We start from the raw sequence: 23,053 nt of genomic DNA, 5'->3' as shown, positions 1-23,053 counted from the left end.
ATGAAAAAGCCTTGCTAGCCAAGCTGAACAGAAAGTAACAATTTGTACTTTAAAAAGAAAATGTCGGCATTTTTTGCTCGAGCTGAATAAAACATTTGAGACAGGCTAACTGATTTCAGTCCAAGATAAAAAGTCATTTAAAATTTGGGCTAGACATTCAGTTTCAACCAATTTAAAAATAGAGATTAGACACATGCATGGTGTAGAGGCTGATGCTACAAGGACTAGGGAGTTACTGAACATCCCTATTACAACAGCTGTACATGCTAAGAGAGTACAAGAAGAACAGACTGCAGAAAGGGATCGGGCTTGCATGCACTCCCTAAATAACATCTTCTATTACCACTATCTCAGACAGAATACCAGGCTGGATGGACCATTGGTCTGATCCAAGAGGATATCTCACATGCTTTTATGAAAATACATTGCCATGTCTGCATCAGAAACGCTCTGGAAGAACACTGGAAGTGATGAAACTGTTCAAATTGTTCTCCTGATATTCTTTAAATAAATAAGCAAACATCTGTCAGATGTTTGACCTGGGTCGATAAGAAGAGTTACACCTTCAACCTTGGGTTAGCAACAATAGGAAATAACAGCATGTGAGATAACACCAGCTACAGTGGCAACCAAAAAACATCTAAGTCCTGTAACTTGGTATATTTTGCAAATTCAGGCACATTGATTTTTGGATCATTGATTCCCACGTCCTAGGGCCAGGTTTCTTTATCACTGACACCAACCACACAAAGCAGCTGTCCCTAAAACTATGAAAGAAGAGAGTCAGCTTAGCTTAGTTCAACCCTATGGAGATGAGGCAGAAATTTCATTTTATTTGGCTTACTCATCTGGGAAGTCCCATGAGTTCCTACTGTAAACTCACACATCAGCTGAAAGATGATTTGAAAGAAGATTTAGAGAAGATTCTTTTCTTCCAGTAGTAAGTTAGTGAAGCTAAAATATATGTCAAACAGTGCACTGGTGCATACAAATGTTCCTCTTACCTGTGGAGCCTGGCATGTGTGTACTGCAGGAACACTCCTGTATCTCCCCGACTTTGAAGAGCTCGATCCCAGCTAAACTGATAATCAGATGACAGAAGGCCCTGGAAGTCCTAGAACAATAACTCAAATCAATGTCACCTAGATACGATTCCACATCTCAAACTTACAGTCTCTCACAAAAGATGCTAACACCACTAGAAGCAGCTCAGACTCACCTGAATTATTAGTGCTGCAAGACCGATCTTCTCTGCTGTGTCTGCAGGGTTTTCTATCTCTTTGGTTGCTGAATAGAAAGAAAAACAAAATTTTAGATCTGTAATAGTACACCTCCCTCATTCAGACCTGGAAATGCCCAAGAAACAGCAGATCTTAACTAGCAACACAGAAATTGTCAGGATGAACACAACAATAASTCCAGGATATAAATCTTTCCTAGAAGTTATAAAATACAGCTTTTTCAGATTTGCTTTTTTTTTTCCTTCCCTTAATAGGCATGATACAGATTTTAGTCAGAAAGGTCCATTACAACAGCCTAGATTGGCTGTCTGAATCATGAAGAGAGAGTCAGTGTAATCTCTAACATCAATAAGAGAATAATAAAGGAATTCAGTTTTCATTTAAAAGCTCCAAGTGATAGAGAGACCCAAATAATCCAAGAAAAATTGATCTAATGAGTAATGATTCATACCCAGAAGCACATTTAGGGAGTATTAACACCATCTGCTGTAGGCATCTAAACTGACTATATTCAGAGAACCTACACTGAGGGGCCAGATTTATCTATTGAGCCAAGGGAAGAAACTAGTTTTACCTACAGATTAGCTAAGTAAAGGCAAAGTAGGGCATCCAAGTCTAAAGAAGCCTAAAATCACAATCTGTGAATATTGCCTTTATTTCAGCTCTAAGTTCACCTAATTTTCCCTTCTTTCACTAAACATTATTAGTTCTTTGATTAAAACCTCTTTTTGTTAGGAGCCTTCTGCCTGGTTATAGACATAGTTAGAACCTCTCCAGAGCTTTTCTAATTAAACATACTGGAGTCTATCACTACAAAAACTAATTATTCTGAAACAGTCCAAGAGAAAATGCCCTCACAACAGCTGCAGAGACACGTCTGCAAAGCTATTTCCAGCTTTTCACAACTCAGTGATATTCTTCAGCAGATAAGCAGCGCACTGATTTATAGAAGTTCAGTGAAGGGTCTGTTCATTCCCTGTCTCACAGAAAAGTTCACAGGGCCAAGCTGGCACAACAGTTCATCAGAGGTACAGTAAACTTGCTTGCATCAGCAGTACTTTAGATGTTGGATCTTCACAGAAATCAATTACTTGTGTCTGGACACAATGACCTTGCCTAGTAAAAAGGCACTGCTTTTGACATAAATAATGCTTTTTTTTCCTGTTTTTAAACTTGGATCACAGTGCTCTCTTTCAGGGTCTCCTCCTCTTCCTATTTGTGTCTTCTGAAGAGAAATGAGAATTCATAGTTGCCTTTACAGGGCAAGTCTGGTCCTCTTCAGCAGGACCCATAGTGTATTTTTTAACTGTGGTCTATGAGTTAAATTTGCAGAGTTCCGGCTACAATTTGCTGTCCCAGTTGATCTTTCGCTAACAGTAGAAGATGGAGAATACAGCCGTTACCTTAAAGCATGATTTAGGTGAAAACAATTTTGCAGTATAGTTTTAGTACACGTAGATCCCTGTCTTTTGCTCAGCTATTTATTCTGCCAGGTCTGCAAAACCAACAAAGACAATTTTGAATAGTTTCTACTACTTTTCTGGTTACAAAATTAAGAAAAGTCTAAGCTTGAAATGTGTGAGAACAGCTTATAGCCCTGAGAAGTCTTAGGCTGTCTATTCACTTACACTGAGAAATACACTTAATTACGTTTCATAATAAAGATTTATTTCCAAACAAACTAGCTCAGAGTTCAGGCATTTTTGTCGTTTTTGTTCTTAAAGATGAAAACTAATATTCTGCAAAACTAAATCAGCAGTGGGTACTAGATTTAAAATACTGTGCCATTTGACCAAAGAAAATCCTTTCTGGTGGCACTGTTAAGTGATGCTAGATGGGACACAGGCAAAAGTATCTACAAAAAAGTAAAGAAGCAAAGAAATGGTATTACAGAGSGGGCTTACGTGGAGAGCAACGCTCACTTAGATGACTGAAAAAAGCGTGCCTGTAATGGAAACTTAAACAACAGAAGCGGCATGTTATCTTTGCTATTAGTCATCCAAAGACAAGAGTTTATGCAAAGGTATTTGACTAACCAGCTACACACAGGCATGACTTAAAGCTAGCATTGGCTGTTAGATGCTCAGCTCCCAAAGACTCTTCAATAACAGTCAGGCATCTTGGTGTCACACACATTTATAATATCTTCCACTGCATATCTAATACTTTGCAAACACTAAAGACATCACTGTGAATCAGGAACTTACGATTTCTATTTTAGGAAAGGGGAAACAAAGCAGGAATTCAAACATAAGGAGGAAAAATTTTCACATGATTTAGAATCTAATGGACAAACTCTGGGGAATTATATAGCRTCATCTGAACTCACTTCCTTTGGCTGTTCTCCTGCTTATTGCTTGTGCACATTGGTTCCATTTGTCACAAAAAAAATTCAGCTTTGTGCTCAACTATGATACTTTAAACTAAAGCTCTAGCTCCTTTCCTCTCTGCAGTAATATTGGTTTGAACAGTGGATCACCCTTCTATCATTCTGCCTGCCTCTCTTATCCTTGTTCAATATACAAGCAAAGTTATCTGGATTTAAAATGCTAAAGAGGCAGAGCAGGGAATGTGGACATCACTTAACGTAATCAGTTCGTTGTTTCAGTTCAGCACGTAATCCGTGAAAGCACGAGAGAGGGCAGCACTTCACTAAGAACTGCTTAAATCATCTTTACTTCAAGAGAAAGCAACTCTAGAGCTGCAGCCTGAAGTGCAGGCAAACATCCCCTTTTGCAGATTCTGTTGCAGGGATGTGACCTGCTGGGGACTCAGGAGATAGGCTGGGAGGATGACAAGACAGCTGAATCYCAGACAAGCTACAGTTAATCTTGCCAGAGAAATCTGACAGAACTCCAGTCCCTTGGCTGAAACCTGACTGTGCCCTGAACTTCAGTCCCAACTCCACTATTGGCTACTTTTTCCCTCCTGAGAAAAGCAGCGGTTGTCACCCCAGGAGTAGGTACTTCCTTTCCAGTGCAAGAGCATGGTGAAATAATTTTACTGAATAATAAAATACTGCAAATCTGTTATTTAGGGAAGTTCAGAGATGCAAAGGATTATTTTAACATCGTTTTATATAATGGAAGATGGAAAAAGTGCAAAGATGAGAGCATATCACTGATTGGTCTGATTCAGGGGAGAGTGAATGGTAGAAAAGACGACAGGGTTTTGATCAACAGCGAACATCAAATGAAATGAATAAGATCTGAAATAGCTAACTTTTTGCAGAGGCCATGTTTTGTAACATCCTTGAGCGAGCTTCATCTAAAACATCTTCCAGGAAGATAACTTCTCCTCTCCGAGTCTTCATTCCTTGAACTAACCCAAAAGACACATGCTGACACCTGTGTTGAAAAGCAGCAGGACCTAAAATTACATTTTAATCAATAGAAAGGTTTGCAATGTTTATTCAGAGCTGGACTTCAACCAGGAAGCAGCAATAACAGCTGAAAAAACAGTGCTCCAATGTAGGAAGCTTGGTGATATAATCAGTAACTCTTATTTCAGCAACCAAAGCTCCATACATATTATATGATGGGAAAGTTATGATCAGAATTATGATAACCTGGTCATCTGTGTGCTCTTGGGAACCTCTCTTGCTGCTAGCTTTAATTCAGAGGGCTCAATGCAATAATTTGACTAGAGGCAAGATCAGACAGATTAAATTAATGTGGTAAAACAAATCTGTTAATAACATCAGAAAGAGAGTCATAATAATTTTATTGTGGCTACACTAAACTGAAAGTGTAATTAGTCATTACTACTAATAAAACATTCACTGTTTCTGCCCACAGCAATCTCAAGCACTAGTCTGGACCCATAACCTAAGGTAATTTAAGTGCAACTTTAAGGACAGTGAAATTAGACAGACTAATATTCCTGAAGGCTAAAATTCTATCTTTAACTGTAAAGGACATGCAATGTAAGAGACATTTCTCTCTTAGAAAGGAATATGATTTAGTCTCCAGATTCACTATTGACCTTTGCTCAGGTTGCTAAGAAGGTTGGTAATTACACTGAATAACAGTGGGGATACTTATCTCCGCTAGATAGTTCAACTCTGAAGCATGAGGAATTCAGATCTTTGGAATAATGTACTCTAAGTATTCTTTTATTATGTGAGCACATATCATCCCAAAGGCTATATGCCATAAAATCTGAAAAGTTGTTTTTCTTTTCCCCACTTTTACAGTAAGAAGTCATGAAAGGCCCACTAAATGAATGATAGGGCAACGCATCTTGTAGCTTAGTTTCATTCAAAATGAATCAGTTCACACACTCTGAAATGCCTACGTGATGTGCTATAGCACAGTAGGTGGGGACAATTGTGAGTCTCTTCAAAAGTACACTCAGTTGAAATATGAATGTACAAGCACCCGTTCCTACCCCCAAAATAAGTATAAAATTAAGCCCCATATATACATACCTTTCTGCCCAGTCATAACCCATTAGCTTCAGTATTTGGAACAAATGTTGAAAGTGATTACTTTGACTTTTATCTGTCTGAAGAATAAAATTAATGCATATTAGAAGACAGTCCAGGTTCGATAAGTATTAGCTTTTAACGTGCAAAAAACACAACACCACAGATGCTGTGTCATTATGTCATTTCAAGAAGAATTAAGACCTATAAAAGCAGAAAAGACCTGAAACATATTTGAAAATATCCAGAATATTGAAATACTCGGAAATACTTTGCATCTTTTCAGAAGCAGTAATCTACCTCTTTGAAACTGATTATTTCTAGGTCCTAAATGCAAAGCCATAAATGGAAATTAAACTTGGATGTTCTTTAGTTTCAATTAATCTGTCAGCCGCCCATCAGATAAGATGCCTCTGTTTTCACTTCAGAGCTCTTGATATGTTTCCATGTTTTACATGACCGAACTTCATGAGCTTCCTTTGGCTTAGAGACAGAAAACCTGTTAAAGTCTATCAATAATATAACTAACATAATGATGTACCCACATAGGCTGACATGGTTTCTAATGAAAGTCAAAAGCCTTTCTAATGAAAGGTTTCATTGGGCTAAACTCACTGTCTCTAGAACCCATTAGTTTCTGTTGTCTCCCATGGGACTTGTGGGGCTTTACATATAAGTCGAGTACATAATTTAAAAGTACAGATGATCACATTTTCATATTAATGATGCATCTTCTGTGCCCTTCAGCTTTCAGTTACTCTCTCCCATGACTCAAGGCAATTTCTACCAGAATTTCTTTATATCCAACAATGATCTTTATGTGTTTCCAGCCACTATTGCTGCTGCAAAGTTAATTTTCCTACGCAGTGACTACATCACTCAGATTCTTCTATATCCCTCATTAAAAAGGAAAAAAAGGCAACATTGGAGTCATCTTTAAACAAACAGTATTTCCTCCTTTGCTGGTGTTTCGGGACAATGAGGGAGCAATGAGTAAAGTGCTTATCTGTGTTTCTTAACGACTGCATCAAGCCTAAGCATCTGCCTCAATTTTCATAGCTTCGCAAAATGTATTAATTTCCTATATATCTATAACCTTTCACTGTGCAGATCCATGAACAAGGCTGATAAATGAACAGCAGTTGTCAGCAATTCAGATGAGTCCTTCCAAGCTCTTTTCCACATGCCTCATGTGGGAGAAGCTCTCTGTAACCACTGCAGCTCTCTTCTGCTAGAATACCTAACAATAAACTTTTAAGTTTAGCTTAAGACCAGCTCATTGTATTGGCCAGCATTGCCTTCTTGTTTCCTCTGCTCCCCACCACACCTGAATTTAACTCCTTTCTCATGTTTTAGGATAGATTGTAAATGCTGTGACAGGAACTGTTTTTGTATCATGTGTACACAGCACCTCCTTCAGCACACAGTTGGACCACGGCCACAGCATTTAGGAGCTCTTTGAAGAACTGGAGCCATTTGTGAGCAGATATTGAGAAAAATCATCATAACACACGCTCACAAGACTCCAGAGTCCTTCAAAGACTTTATTGCTTCACTGTGACTGTTCACAAGGCAGAGTTTACAGCTACAACTAAACCAAAAGCTGACATCAGTTTGTAATTGCCTGCAATTGAACAGTGTACATAAGAACAGCATACAGAAGAATATTTAAAATTATTAATAGACAATAATAAAAAAATAGTCTAGTAGATTATTTTTAGAATCCTATAAGTTTTCAAGGACATAAGGACATTAAAACTGAGGCCAAGTTGAGAATACCTATCAGGCAGTACAAGCTAAATTCCAGGTTTCAAATGGCCACCTGAAAACTAAGCATCAGTCCCCGTTTCGGATGCTGTGTGATACCATAAACAGCATAGTAATGGGCGCTATTTATAGCTGAAGTTAAAATTGCGTGAAATCCAAAATTGTTAAGAAGGATGGAAATAAACAGTAGTACCATACAACTTCATCTCTGCCTAAAAGTAATACTCAAAAAGTGGATGAGTAAGTAGGAGTNAAAAAAAAAAAAAAAAAAAAAAAAAAAAAAAAAAAAAAAAAAGAAAGAAAGAAAAAGGACAAATTTGAAGACGCCACAGTTTCATAAAACACTACTTTTTGCACAGCATGACAAAAGTTACAAAATGCTTAAAAGAAGCTTCATATGATGAATAGCCATGTTTTGCTTATAGGCCACAAAAGTATGTATACAAATATACTGCCTAAGCAGCCTAAGTAGTTACCTTTGCAGGAGACATTTGCAGACTGACTGTGGGGATATACTGAATTTTTCATATACAGAAGGAGTTTCCAGTTCCTGCTTTAAGTGCAACATTCTTAGCAGCTCTTTAATAAATATCATGCATTTTATAGCCTTTTTGGATCTTGCTCATATCACTGCATTTTTATGAATTAAATAGTGATTTTTAAATATAAATCAGTATATGCACTGATTTACAGTATTACAACTATATTAAGGTACAACCTTAGCAAGTTGAGAGAAGAGGACTAGATGGCGCAGTTTGTCATCACCAACTTGAATGCAACCTTGATTGTAACAGCCACAATCACATGAAAGGATAGTTTTGCTGCATATTTTGTTTGGACTATGAATAGATCAAAGAGGTCCAGATAGGGAAGTGAACAGTTATTGGAGTTCTGCTACAACTGGCCAGCCAGCTTAAGACCACTGTTTTCACACTTGCTCATTCTATTAGCCTAGCATCCAGCCTCATCCTAACTTGTGCAGAACATCTAGTTATTTTATCTCTTTCTAATTATTTCTTCTTCCTTTATTATGCCTGAGCACCTCATGGCATGATAAATACAAATAGAGATAACTACCTACATGTATGAACGGCAACAAGCTTCTTTAGTTCCTAATGCACTGCACTTCCATAGACACACTGCTCTCTGACGCCAGTGAATCTAGTATCTTGCAGTCAGCAGAGACCGAAAAAAAGGAAAAAGAAAAGCCAGACCACACCTGTATTCTATGAACACATGTGGAAATTCCAAGCTAATGGAAACTTCTTAAAGATTGAAAATAAAAGGAAAAATGCAACTTAGCCAAAAATAAAGTTTAAAGAATCTAGGTATTTAACTTTATGCTTACTGATCTCCCCACTTCCTAGAATCATGGCATTTGTAACGTTTTATTGGCTTATGAGCAAGCTGTACCAGAGAAGATAGACAGGATTACCAAATACTTCACAAAGCATGTGGAAAAAAATTGCAGGTTTCTGTCACAAGTCATTAACTGACTTCTTATAATAGAACATGGTTTTGAAAAAAAAAAATCTAAATCTGCAAAAAAAAGTGTAAAAGTATCATACTATAGGCCCTTGATAGTTTTAAAGCAAAGCAGTTTCAAACAAGTGAGGAGATAATCCTGCTATTCATTACTGATTTTGTTGAAATTGTTAAAAAACAAAACTACCAACCCAGAAATAATAAAAAGACTCCCTTGTTTGCAACTGCTTTGTCCAGATTGATTAAATACGACTTTATGTGCAATTCCTAGTTAATGAAACTGAGGTACTGATCAGAGCTATAAAAATCTACACCAGTGATAACATCAGTACTTCAAAATATTCTTAGATTCATTTCAGAACATTCCCTTACAACGTTTTTTATCTATTTATAGTACTAACAGCTTTTTCTAGCTTGGTTAAACATTAATTACAACTTTTATATAGAAAATACAATGTCAAATGAGTAAAGTTCTTTTAAAACAAATTGCAGTGAATTTTTAAGGCAGAGTGTGACTCCAGAGACRATTTTTCAACCATTTTGTGGGTCATGAACTGAAAGAGAATAAAAAACACTGCCACATTAAGGCACAGCTGCTGTTCAGTAAAGACAGTCTATTTCAGTGCCAAAAATACCATGTGCCAAAGTCATACTGGAAACAAGAGGCCCCCCCAGATTACTGGAGAAAGTCGGGCTCAGTGAATCTAGAATTACTTACCACATATATCATACTATCACAGTTATGTTTATTCATTCGATCTATAGCAGCAGCAAGATCTCTGAAAGAGATAACGAGAAACTATTTGGACTTTCGTTTAAACTAAGTATACCTCATTATTTGCTGTCTGGGAAAATCAGTCTGGCAGTTCTCTCCCACTGACTGGGTGCAAAAGCCAGCAACATGAGTCAACAGGAGCAGCTCTCCAGAGCACCTTTTAGACTGAGGGGGGTTATCGCCTAGAGGTATGGGACACATTATGGGATGCATGGAAAACGCATTTGGGGATTGTACAAGACTTATTATGGAATGTTTAGGCATGGGACCAAAGGCAGGAAAAGGGAGGGATCAAGACAGTTTGGGAAGGAACAAATGTGGAAAAATAGAGGGATAGGGGATAAAGAGAGCTGCTCCCCTCTTAACAAGGCTGGTCAGTACACTCGTCTGGCCATGCCCCATGCTCCATCAGTGCAGTCTGTCCTGCTTTCTTACTAAATTCTGCTTCTAGCTCTCCTCCCGGGCGAGAAATTCTCTGTTCTCTGTGCATGTAGGTCTAAGTGCCAGCCACTCGATTTGGGTACCACAGGTTGTAGGGGCCTGTGCGCCCAAAGTGCCTGCCACTGTAGARACTGGAGTAAGTGAAAGTAAGTACTAGTGACCACAGTCAGACCGCGTATCATAGACACTAAACGTCAGTGGTATCTGTATGTCTCTGCCCGTGTGTGTGTCTGAGGGGGATCAGGCCAACTGCCAGAGGGATTATAAGGTATGGTGCTCGACTGAGACCTATTTGTCTATATGGGTCTTTTGTGTGGGAGGCAGCTGGGGAGAACAAGGATCCAGGAGTAGCTACTGAAGGGACTGCATAATTAAGTTCAGTTCCTGCAGGGATTCTGTGTGTATCCAAGTAAGTGGAGAGGGGCTGTAGACCTTGGGGGCTCACATGCCCTAGTGCCAGCAGCTGGGGGCACCAGATGACCAGGTCCAGCTACTGGACAGACTGTCTAAATCCAGCTACTGGAGGATCCACATCTTATATATGTAAGTATTTCACACTAACGCACCCTCATTCTAATCAGCCAGACAGAAGAACAAGATGAGGCGGTCTGTGTTTGGGTGCATGGATGTGTCTGTGCTGAGAGTTTCTGTCCACGCTGTTCTGTGTGGCCAGCCATGCGTCTGTGCATATYGTATACCTGAGTTTGTTTGCATCCCTACTGGTAACACGTGCCGAATCTCACTACTGCTCGGACCTGGGGGCAGGGAGCTATGGCAGCTTCACCTCTGTTGGGCTACCATATTCAGCAGCTCCCTTACACTCAGCATTGATATCTTTAATATCAGCATATCTTTAATACCCTCATCCTGAAAAGTTGTTCACACAGTTTACCCTGAAGGATAGCCATTTGATTTATTGATACTACTGGCCCAGAGAAATTGTTAAGACTTTCTCACTGAAATTCCAAGAGGAATTTTAGGCTACYAGTGAAAAGGCAGAAATGTAGTGACAAAATTGATGATACTGTGCAGCCATTGGTTTCTGCATCACATGTTGTCATTAAACATTTTAAGCAAAGTTCCTTCTAAAACCCTCACTATTGGCAATTATTTGTTAGGTGAAGAGAAGCTAGCCTTGTTTTCAAGGTTAGCAGCTGGAGAAAGTATTAAGGTTACAAAAATGGTTGTTTGAGGAGAGGAAAAGCATTTAAGAACAGGTTTTTCCTAAGCCACTTCTGTCCAGTCATAGCTACACTGCCAGTTTCAATTACAACTATTCACTAGCCAAGGTGCCCCAYCCCAGAAATTAAATGCTTCAAAATCTGTACTATCAGTTACAAATGTACATGTTTACAAAAGTTTACTAATGAAATAAACCCCAGTAAGCACAAAGGAATGGATTTACCTTGTTATATACAGAGATGTCCCATCACTACGCATGACAGTGGAAAATGATGAGAGGTCTCTCTTTTCTGAGAGATCAACAATTCCTGTGCCTTTCCTGTAATTTGAGAAAAACCACTGAAGTAACTGCAAGCCAGATCCGAAATACAGGTAATTCTGGGAAGATGGAGGTCAAAAACAAAACAAGAGATCTCTGGCAATCTCATTCTTTTTCTTGAATGACTGTCTTTTTGAAAACTATTCCTTTATGTTTTTTCTTCTGATTATGTCAGAGAGCTGCCTGCACACATTCTGGTGCATTCTATGAATATAGCTTCTATCTCAGTTAAGAGAGACAGCACATCAGGGCAAAGATCTCACCTGTGATTGTGAAATGGCACATACAACTACTAAACTAATCAACAGCTTATCAGGCCATTAGGAGTTGATCATTGTCACTGAACTCAATTTGGCACTGGCAGGCTTCTGTGCTAGCCACAAGAAAACCACAGACTTAATTTTTTAGCTGTTATTGCACAAATCATGTTGGTCTTCTATGAGAACAGCTACTGAAACCATCTAAAGAAAACACATGCCTTTAGATTACATTACACAAATACCTCATTCATCACTTCTCATTTGAAATACAATTAAAATGTTAAGTAAAACTCATAAATAGACTGAATAATCAGGTCATACATTGTTTTCTGAAGGAGTCCCTTTTCCTCCAACATCTTCAGAACTTCCTGGGACTTCTCTTGGTAAAATGATTCACCAGAATATTCATCAAAGTGTACTCCTAATCGCTGAAAGGAAAGAATATCAAAGAAGAGAAACATTGTCAGACTCAGGCTAATCATTTCTTCAAGTCAAGTCAGATGACAGGTCTGTGTCAGAAGTCAGGTAGCAAGAGAAAAGATTAATTCTATTCCAGAAAATGTTACTGGGTTGTTAAAAAGAAAGGGTTTTGGATTTTGACTTAATCTGTTTTTTTATTACAATTAATCTTCTCCAGTTGGATATAGCATTAGATAAACTGTTACATGAGAAATTAGGAATAAACTGAGGACAGTGCTCAGTACAAAAATTACAAAAATGCTGAGGTAGTTCATTGACTGCCTGAAAGGGAGAAAAAAAAAAAAAAAAAAAAAAACAGCAGGCTGCACTGCAGGTGAAACCAGTGAGCTGCTGAGAAGTTATTTAGTCTTCAAATGAGTCCTATTTTAAAATGATACTAAAATTAAAAAAAACCTGCTCATAAACTTTGCTCAGCACATAGAAATCACCATTACTAGGAGGGATGAATGTACATCTAGGAGTGATAGGTTAACTTTAGCTGCTGAAATACAGTGGAATTTAATGGTACAAAGGACAGTATTTTTAACTGAGGATAACACAACTGTCAGTCCTTCAGCCAGATACTTATTAGTAGGAAAAGAGAAAGGGAGAAATCTGGCTGCGTTAGTCATCATGTGATTAATAATGAGTGACCATCATGCTGCAGCTGCACATACAGCCCAATACTTCATTTACCCTAAGAGAGCAGGTTTCCACTAGAATTATCAAGAATGCATCTCACTTTGGAGATGTTAACTTGGAGCACTTAGCATGAATCCAGTGATATATTTCAGGAAAGAAATTAAAATGCAGTCAGGCCACATGGATTATTCGGAGGGGGGGGGAGAAGGGAGAGAAGGAACCACTTCTATTTTAACCTTGCAAAACAAGAATGAAAGACGACATAACCACTTTTATAAACACACAAAATGGAGAGAGATGGGGAAATGCTATTTGAAGTAAAGAATAATGTGAGCAGAATTAAGTGGTATAAAATTAGTCATGAATTCTTTGAAGGTGAAAGTTAGGGAAAAGAAAAAAGGTCCAAACCCATCAAAACTATGCATCCATTCCAGAATCTCATTGCAAGAATGTGCAAAAGCAAAACTCTCGTTGGTTGTCAGATGGGCCTCAGATTGTTCTTCAGATTGTTCTTAAGACTTTACAGTATTAATACCAAGAGACTAGTTTCAATGTCAGAAGGTGCATGTCAGTTCTGTTCTCAAATCACAGCACTCATTCTGTGGCCAGTAGCACAAACCTCTCCCATGAAGCAGTGCACAGCTCCGTTAGTGAGATTACAGTATTCAACAGATGGTTGTATATTAGTTGAACTCTACTTGCAGGTAACTTAYGCACTGATTACTATTATAAATTCCAGTTGCTATAATTTCTTACACTCAATTTGATGTGCAACATATAGAGGTCTGCATTATAACATTAGCTCATAAATGTGAAAACAGAGTTATCGCTCAATAAAATTTATAACAGAAACTGCTAAACTTAGTGGGTTGCTGACAACTGCAAACATAAAACAGAACTGAGCAATATTCACCTGACATCAATTTGCTTTGTTGCTTAGCACCAAATTCCCAGCTTCAGAGATTTGGAGAAGGGAGAGTTAGTCAAATGGCTAAATAGATGGACTCCATTAAATAAAAYGTATCTAGGTTCTTAGCAACTAAGGTGATACTGTGCTTGGATGTTAAACAAACTACCATGCTTTTCTCAAACAGAGCCATGAGCTGACATATTCAGAAATATCCCCTCCACAACATTGCGAGTTTACTGTAAAGACAATGAACTGACAGCACTACAGCAGTCTCTAATCCTGAGCTGGCTGACTGCTTGGCACTCTCTTGGATGAAAAAGTGCTACACAATGTCAATTTTGAGTCTGATGGAGCAACAGATAGAAGATGATCACTTTACCGACAATACAGAAAAAGCAGTGGATGATTTGCACCTTATAAATCCGGATGTATTCTTCAATACTGAAGCTTCTAAATTGTTTCCAAAGTGACAATGTTTCCTCATCATGTTCTTCCAGTTTTCTAAAGAAATCGCTAGCCAGCTTTCTAGTGTTTTCATCTTCTGCTGCTTTATTAATCTGTACATACACCTAAAAAATAATGGCATCAAAATGTTGTAGAAGTATAATCCTCTCCTGAAATAAAAATAAGCAGAACAAGTTCTACAAGAGCAGTACAAACAGGTTTAAAGATGACATTTTAAATCTCAAAAATGTAAAGCTCTTAAAAGAGGACGTATCCTATTTAAAAGATGAATGAATAGTTCAAACTCCAATATGAAAATGTGCAGCTTATCCTGAATTAAGACAGTAATGCCATAATTTTACTAGGTTTGCTATCTTTCCTCTTCTTATAATCTTGAAAAAAGTGCAGCAGCAGAATACAAAAGAACTAATTTATGCAAAGATGGAAAACCATCACAGAGTTTTAAACCAGAGACTCACACCACAAGACCACAGYGTTGTCTACATGTAACAGTGCAGTCTGAAAATGGGCTGCAATTGAAGCCTCAAGAACCTAGATGGATCCAACTCTGTAGAAGTTCAAAAAAAAAACCCCAAAAAACAACAAAAAAACCCCACAGCTCWGGTACAAAAGCCGCTTCCTTATACTACTCTGCACTCACAATAATACATACATGCTGCCTCTATATGGCTAGAGTAAAGCATTGAGTATCAGCATACAACTAGAAACACACACGTGAAGTGTCAGCTTGCTAGAAGCATTACAAACCTGGTATTGGCCAATCTTACATAGGTACACTGAATTTGGCTCTCCTGTTCATTAATAAATTCCTTTACACCCTAGAAGACCAAATGTTTGCCCAGACTATGATTCCTCTCTCTTCAGATGTTGCATTCTGAAAGGCCACAGAAGATTTAAAAAAAAAAAAAATTTAAGGACTACGTAAAAATAATTAGTGTTTACACTAGGTATTTAGACCCAAATAGCTCAACGCTAATTAACTTTTAAGTCTCTGTAAAACAGTTGTGGTCCCCAAAACATTGCAATCTTAATAAAAAATAAAAACTTCCTGCAATGTTCAGACAATGAATTAGCTAACAGTACCAAACACTAGCTCTAATGGGTTCAGCCTATAAAATGTTCCTATAGCTAAACACTCTTGAACTTTAACTTTTCTCCTTCCTTTTGTGTCCCAAGATTTCCAGAGATGGAGCTTTCAGACAGAACTGCTGACAAGCCTCAAATATTAAAAGTTTTAGTTCTGCGATGATAAAAAATAAAATAAAATAAAATAAATAAAGTACAGGGAAAATTCAGCTTTTCCCAAGAACAATTCTCCCCCTCCCTCAAATTACAGCTCCAGGTATTCTAACACCTCCCTCTAACACCTCCTCCCCAAATCATTAATTTTGTAAAGCAAAAATAATGCAAAGGGCATACTTGCACCTAACTCCCGACCAGAACGGAATGTGCAAAGCTGATTGGAAAACTGCATTCAACTATATGTTATATAGTCGTAATACTTAACTATTTGTTCAATTGTGCCTGATTAACATTAAATACTGATATGAATTTCAAAGTGGGGTCTTTCTGCTGTTGTGTGAAACTAATCTCTCCTACAGATTGTTTAACAAGAAAAATTCCACAGCAATTTTTTTATTTTAAATAGTTAAAAATTAGGACTATATAAGAAATTGTTCTTTATTCTCAACTGTTTTATTAGAATTTATAACAAATAGACTGAATATTGCTCTCTAAATCTGAAGCGGTTTTTTTTTAGGTCATAAACCTACACGTTGAGATAGATGGTATTTTAAAATTTTAGTGCAAAATTCAAATACTTGAGTTTTAAAATCTTAAGAACAGCCTGAAATTACAAATGAAAATTAAATAATATGCAGCAATGCATAACCACAAAAATATGACTGCAACACACATAAACCACTTGGAGGACAGATGGGAGGAAAGAAAAAAAAAGAAAAAAGCATAAGCACATCATTTCTTCTTGTCTCTTGAAATCAGTCCCACAGCTCTAAACACCTCTAAGCTGAGAATCTGTTGATTTCCTTGAGCAAGCCTCCAAGATGATGAAACAAGCAAACAAAAATTTATCTGCGTCAAAGAAGGTGACAGATTCAGAAGTAGCTATTCTGTCATATGAACAATCTGCCTAATACGTGTTTAATTGTAGTATATCTGAGCAAACACACTTTGTTCCTGAGCCAATAAATAGATTTAAATGAAACGGTTACCTTGTGACTTAGTATCCAAATGCCAGCATTACTAATAGCTCTCATATCCAGCTCAGAGAGTAAAGCATAGCTTGGCTTTGTACTACAGAACACYTGAGAGTGCCTTGCAAACAGCCTTGGACAAGCCTTACAGTATTTGAAATGCTTTCTTTTGAAGGATGAGGGCTGGAATATCAGTCACACAGAAAATTTTGTCCACCTGTCTTCACAGTGGCTGGATTTGTACAGGTTAAGTGTCATAATTCATGTTCTCTCATTTCTGATAACGTATTATATACATATTATAGCCAATATGTATTGTCAACCAAAGATCACATTACRAGCATCAAGAGAGTCACCAAAGCTTTTTGCTCACTGCACTATATGCAACAAGAAGTGTTCTACATAGTGACAGAGAGGGAGAAATAAATACTAATCCATATGATCTAGGCATATTTGGATGGAGTGAATCAACATCCAGAACTCCATTATCACTGAATAAACAAGACTTGCTCAACAGCCACAAGCTTTATTGAAAATCTGGAGAACTCAGTAGGTCAGTTTTGTTCCCTGATGCAGAGAGATGCAATCTGTAACGCTTGCCCTAGGCCGCCCTGGAGAACAATCTCCTGCAAGAAAACAGTCTTTTCCGCTGTCAGAAGGAATCTCTTGAATGTCAGAAAGAACCTTCCGAATGTCTGTCAGCATAAGCTGCATCTTCTACTGTCCTGTCTCTCTTTTACACCCTTGCAAGAAAGCAAAACATTCTGCAGAGCCAGAGCAGCATTCTGAAAAATGACAGCCACTCCTTGCTACCTGCATGTGTAAAGACTCCACATTAGATACAAAATAGTTTAAAGATCATTTTCCCCTACCAGAGTGGATGGTGTATTCAGCAATAGAAATTAAATATTCTAAAATACTATCAGTAAGAAGATTTTACATCATAGTGGAACTGGATACAGCTGCTTATTACAGCTAGATGCAAGACTTATTTCCATTGCAGCTACCACAGTAACCTCAGTGGTCACCTAAACCCAGCTAAGGTGTTTGATACACTTGCACAGGTCTAGCTGTGTGTGGCCAGAGCAGGCAACCAATACGGTTTAAGTATACACACAGTTACCACCTCTTGGGGTGTGTTTTTCAGCCTACTGATATCTGTCTCTACTGCCATGGCCCAGATTATCACTGGTCTTTAAAATAAAGTAGTTTAAATCCAACTTGCAACTTGAGTGTCTAACCATAACCCTGCACACACAGTATTCTCTATAGAGTTAACAGCTAAGTTAAATGGACTGTCTTAAGTCCTTAGATACCTCTGAACTTACCTCAAAAAGGTGTTGTAAAGGACTGGATTTTAGCTTTTCTTTGTCGCCAAACTGTTGGAAACCAACACCCAGTAAGCCTTAAACAACAATTACACACAGAGTTAGACAATAGCTCAGAGTGTATCGCTCTCATGATTAAATTGTTTTCATAAGCTCAGAGTGTATCGCTCTCATGATTAAATTGTTTTCATAAGCAAGTCTTAACATCATACACAATAAAACAAATGCCTTCCATACTTAAGCAATATAATAGTGTCTGCTACAGCATAACCTATTATTCTAGTGCATGAAAAAACTATAATAGCTAGAAACTAGTATGAAATACTACATTGATTTTCCAGTCTCTCTCATTGTAAATGCTAGAATTAATGCTACTGGACACGTACAGAAAATCATCTTTTACATGGCAACCATGTAAAACTTGCATGTGAAACTATACACCAGAATGTTAGACAGCAACAGAACACACTCCAGAAGCCCCTTCTTTTGCTTCCCCCCTATGAGTTACCATTTCAAGGACAGTAGAAACTAGGACAGAACAGGGTATTCCACATACCACTCATGCAATATTTTCAAGGGAACATTTTGCTGCAYGCTGAGAATACGCAGCAGTTTTGGGAAATGTTGAAGTCAAATCAGATATATTAAAAGCCATCTGAAAAAGCAAGAAATCCAAAGCCCAGTTTTACTTTCTAAATCAAAAGAGCTCATTAATCCATTTAGTAGTCTATCAATATCAACTCCATAGTCTGTTAGATTATTTGAGGTTTCTTTTAAGGCCATCTCTTTCCTCTGAGACGACAAGGACCAGGACTGATGCGAAGACAGCATTCGAGGAATAGCTATGCAGGCATCCCTTTGAAAAGGCCTCTGTAGCTAAACAAATAACACTGTCTGAAAAACTCATCTGTTCCATCTTCAAAACTGACTGTGATAGAAAGCCTTGGGCAACTTAGATGAGAAAAATAAGAAAGGATTTAGGAAATAAATGAGTCTGATTCTATTCAAATGGAGTTTCTCTAAGGGTAACTTCCTTTGTCAGCAATCAGAGCTTGATTTCCTAATGATTCATCTTAGGTATTAGTGCATATATACATCTCCCTTTTCAAGGCTGACTCCAAGCTCCAATCTCCTGCTATACTTTCAGTTTTACCTCAGTCCAAACACATCCTTGCACATGTTTCTACACTTCCCCAAATTACTCCAGCCACTTGCTATACTTACAAATTATTGGCAAAATGCAGCATGTGTGGGAACTGATTACAACTTATATTTGCTGACTGCTTAGCTGGCAGGCTAAACACAGAAGCTAATTTTCTCTCCCAGAGGTCACTACTCTATCTCCATCCCTACCCTGCTGCTGATGATGACAAAACTAAGAGAAATTTGTTCTTCAGGACATTTCTCTTTGTCAGATCTGGCTGAAGTTTGCCAACAGTTTATTAAGCGAAAAAAATTATTAGAAGTAAAATGACAGAAAGACAGATGGACAGACAGAATGTACGCATAAGCTTTGTTACCTTAAGAAACCTGCCCAAAACCAGCTTCAGGGTTGAGAACGCCTTTGCCACATTTCAGCAGAACACAATTTCAACCATTATGTTTTAAAGCCTTTGACAATAACAGTTTTAATAGAAATGCTGACAGATCATTAATTATACTGGCACTTCTGGGAAAGGACCACTATAATAATATTCCTACGCTATAATTTTGTGAAGCATCACTATATAATTTGTCATAAAAACCTGCCAGATATTTTAGCCAAGCCAGCACACACAAATGCGGAGAATTCATTTTGAAAGCAACACTTGGAACTATTAGTTCACAAGTATGATTATAACAGCTGTGCTATGGATAACAGATTCACATGTAAATAACATGCCTTGTCATCTTTATACTATCAGGAAACTTCACATTGCAATACACAAAAATTCATGATATTCAGACTTATGAGTATAATTTAGTCTTATGAGTAAAATTTAGTATCTTCAAATCCACAGAATGGATGCGATCAGTTGAGAAGTCCTTTAACTACGTTGTATTTTGTTGCTTAATTGTCCTTGCCACATTCACTATACAAGACTATGTCATAAAACTAGGTTTATGGAACAAAAAGAAATGAATGAAAYATGTAATGATGAAATTCATTTAATTTTAGGCAAAAAAACATCCTGTATTCAACTCCTATGAAATAAATCCTGAGTGGATCGAAGCTGTGCTAAAAACTATTGTTTAATGAGAAACAGAATTGGGAATGAAAGAGCTGTGGAGGAAATAATTTGACAAAGGAAAAAATAACCAAAGTCATAAAAACATTCAACTCAACTGTCTAAAAGGCAGGAGTTTACTTCAAAATGGACAATGAGTAGAACTAAATACATTTTAGTTACATATCCTATCGAATCTGAATATATAAATGGAGCAGAAGTAGAGCATTTCAGTTAAATTTTTCACCCAGCTCAGTCTCCAAAACTCATTTATTAGCGTTCCCACACACAGTTGTACCAGCACAACTGAAGGGGGCAGCATAAAGGATGGAATAAGCAAAAGTTACTGCTTGATATAGATTTGGTTTTGTTCGTTATTTAAAAATAAATATATTGACACTGTTTTCACAGCCCACTGTAAAAGAAGTGGGGCAGTTTTATAGTTACCACAGGCATATCAGCTTTCACAAACAAGAAAGTGAACATGATTATATTTTTTAAATGCCAAAGGTGTTTCAAATTAGCTTTTTTGGGGGAGGTTATAAATGAAGAAGGGAATAAGGGTCAATTTAAAACCTACCTTAAAAACTAACAACAGACATTAATAAATGAATCCTATGGATGGGTCAACTGGCATCTAAGAGGAATATTTACAAATCTAGTAAACAGGCATAAATGCTCTCCAGTCAGGGAATAAACATTGACCCATTCTGGGTTGCAGATAAGTAAGAACTGAAAAATCATCTTATCTGATGGACATTTCAGAGGATGTAGAAATTCAYGTGTGTGTGCACCTGCAAGCATGCCTGCATGCAAGAGTGAGAGATGCAAGTCTTCTACAGTTCATTCATTTGCATCTTCTTACCCCTAGACACCTCTCTCTTGCAACATTTTAAAGGGGAAACCGAATAGTTTGATGAAGTTTTTGTGTATATTTAATGATGTAAACTCCCTGGGCCCCAATATGCCAAAATACAGTTTCTGTGCAAGTTAGTAATGCTCTATGAATAATATCTTACAGTTTCCAGAGGGAACAAACAAACAACAACAAACTCCATAACACACAAAAAGGCAATCAAATATAGAATACACATTTCTTTACAATTATTCTATTGTTATTTGTACAGGTGTAGCATACATTAGCAAGCTTATTATTCCACAATTGTTGCATATTTAAAATTTGAATAAAGAGGACAGTATTACAATAGACATGCAACAGCTATGATCGTATGCTCAGCATTTTATCTAGAGTAAGCAACAGTAGCCCGTTCTGCTACTAGGTCTTCATAGGTATAATTACCATTCTTAGAAGATATTTACACAACCCTTTAAAAACAAACCTCAGATAAACCATAGGAAAACACAGAGAGGAGCTATGAGGAATAGGGGGCCTGCTGGGTAAATTTCTCTGTATTGCTCCCACACGGTTGTATAGCCCATACTGCTGATGAACCAGTCTGGGTTGCTCATATTTTCAGAATATGAAATATGCTCATATTTTCAGAAGACTGACTATGTTACATAAATGGAAACACAATATTACTCTTTATGAACCCAGGATAAACCCAATTTGTCTGCAAAAACTGAAGATGGAAACCTAGACCATGTCATCAGTAGAAAAGGGAACACAAGAAATCAAAATCAAAACATACCAAACTGCATGCCCCAGTCACCAAGGTAATTTATTCTCGTTACTTGATGTCCCAACGCAACTTTGAGATTTGATATAAAATTTCCTGGTAAGGAATCAAAATTAGTATTATTTTTCAAAGCAGTCAAAATTCTCTCATCCCAACAGATTGGTTTTCTGTTTTTGTTTGAACTGCTTCTGCTTTCCTTCTTCATTTTGAATAGTCAGATTAATTACTCCACAGAACACACTAGAATTCTTTAAAACTACAGGTAATAAGTTTTTGAACAGAATTAGGGCTGCGTATTTCAAAGGTGCTGCAAAGTATCTCATACAGTGGTGATAAAAACATACGTGTGCATATGTTTACGCACATACTGCAAAGTACATGAACATGGAAAACACTTTTTATAGTCCCCCTCTATCCTCACAAGACGTGAGGTAGTATACACAATTCATTTTTTATAATCAGGCAACCTCATACGAGGAGGTTGAGTAAGAACTCAAATTCACAAACTACTGTTAACTGTGAAGCAACACAGAGAACATTACGTCCTGGATCTCTCTATAATGCTGGAGTAGTACTGAACTCTGCACTTATTGCTTGATATGGTCCAAACTTACTATTATAACCCATGAGCATTTCTTGGTTTGAACTTTTATTACAAGAGAACTTCTCCATTGTTCTCCTCAGCTTAGCTGTACTACAGAAGTACAAAAAAGAAATACCACCTTCCTTCTCCTGTTTCCTATGATTCAAGGGTACTATTTAATTGTCATACAGATGTAGAAAAGTGCAGAAAACTTTCACTTCTTCTATTATTGTAATATTACATTATAGCTTGCAATTCCATTCATGGTATTAACTCCATAGATGCTTTTAGCATCTTCTGCCAATAACCTACTACTTTTTTATAATGTGAAATGGGAAGTCCAGGGAGAAGGGAGAACTAATGATTTCCATATGCCATTAGAGTACTGAACAATAAACTAATTAATTATTCCATTAGAGATGACAGTCCCTGTGCTTGTAATACTGGCACAAAGTACTTAAAATACAAAAGCAAACTTTTCATAAGATAACTGCTAAAACACAACAACCTGACTGCTCTGCCGTCCATTGCAAATTAGAAATTTAAAATTCAAAGGACTCTCAGTGAAAACTGTCATGGGTGTCTTTGTTGAACAATTTTAAACTGCTTAATTTAATGTTCACAATCACAAAACTATATTCTGTGTGACTCAGTAAATCGGCCAGCAACAAATCACAGTCTTTTCTTCACTGCTTAATGAGTAAAATGTT

At 37.4% G+C, this 23,053-nt stretch overlaps 1 protein-coding gene across 2 annotated transcripts in view; it reads right to left on the bottom strand.

Moving 5' to 3' along the window:
- RARS2 (arginyl-tRNA synthetase 2, mitochondrial) overlaps nt 1-23,053 on the bottom strand; it is a 39,671-nt gene that overhangs the window by 5,082 nt on the left and 11,536 nt on the right. The window contains exons 7-16 of one of the 2 annotated variants that reach the window (XM_085318736.1): nt 21,773-21,856; nt 17,914-17,990; nt 14,321-14,476; nt 12,218-12,324; nt 11,541-11,636; nt 9,638-9,698; nt 5,671-5,747; nt 4,464-4,588; nt 1,220-1,287; nt 1,005-1,114 (exon numbers count right to left, since the gene is read on the bottom strand). In XM_085318736.1, the coding sequence (XP_085174862.1) occupies nt 1,005-1,114; nt 1,220-1,287; nt 4,464-4,588; nt 5,671-5,747; nt 9,638-9,698; nt 11,541-11,636; nt 12,218-12,324; nt 14,321-14,476; nt 17,914-17,990; nt 21,773-21,856 (961 nt within the window). The remainder of the gene's footprint in view (nt 1-1,004; nt 1,115-1,219; nt 1,288-4,463; nt 4,589-5,670; nt 5,748-9,637; nt 9,699-11,540; nt 11,637-12,217; nt 12,325-14,320; nt 14,477-17,913; nt 17,991-21,772; nt 21,857-23,053) is intronic. The other variant, XM_085318737.1, reaches the window with a different exon arrangement.

This window comes from Rhea americana, unplaced genomic scaffold (genome assembly GCF_003343005.1).
Source record: "Rhea americana isolate MKP2758 unplaced genomic scaffold, rheAme1 scaffold_55, whole genome shotgun sequence".
Classification (NCBI taxonomy): domain Eukaryota; kingdom Metazoa; phylum Chordata; class Aves; order Rheiformes; family Rheidae; genus Rhea; species Rhea americana.
The sequence above is the reverse complement of the archived record's forward strand: the minus strand, read 5'-3'. Positions and strand labels throughout refer to the sequence as shown.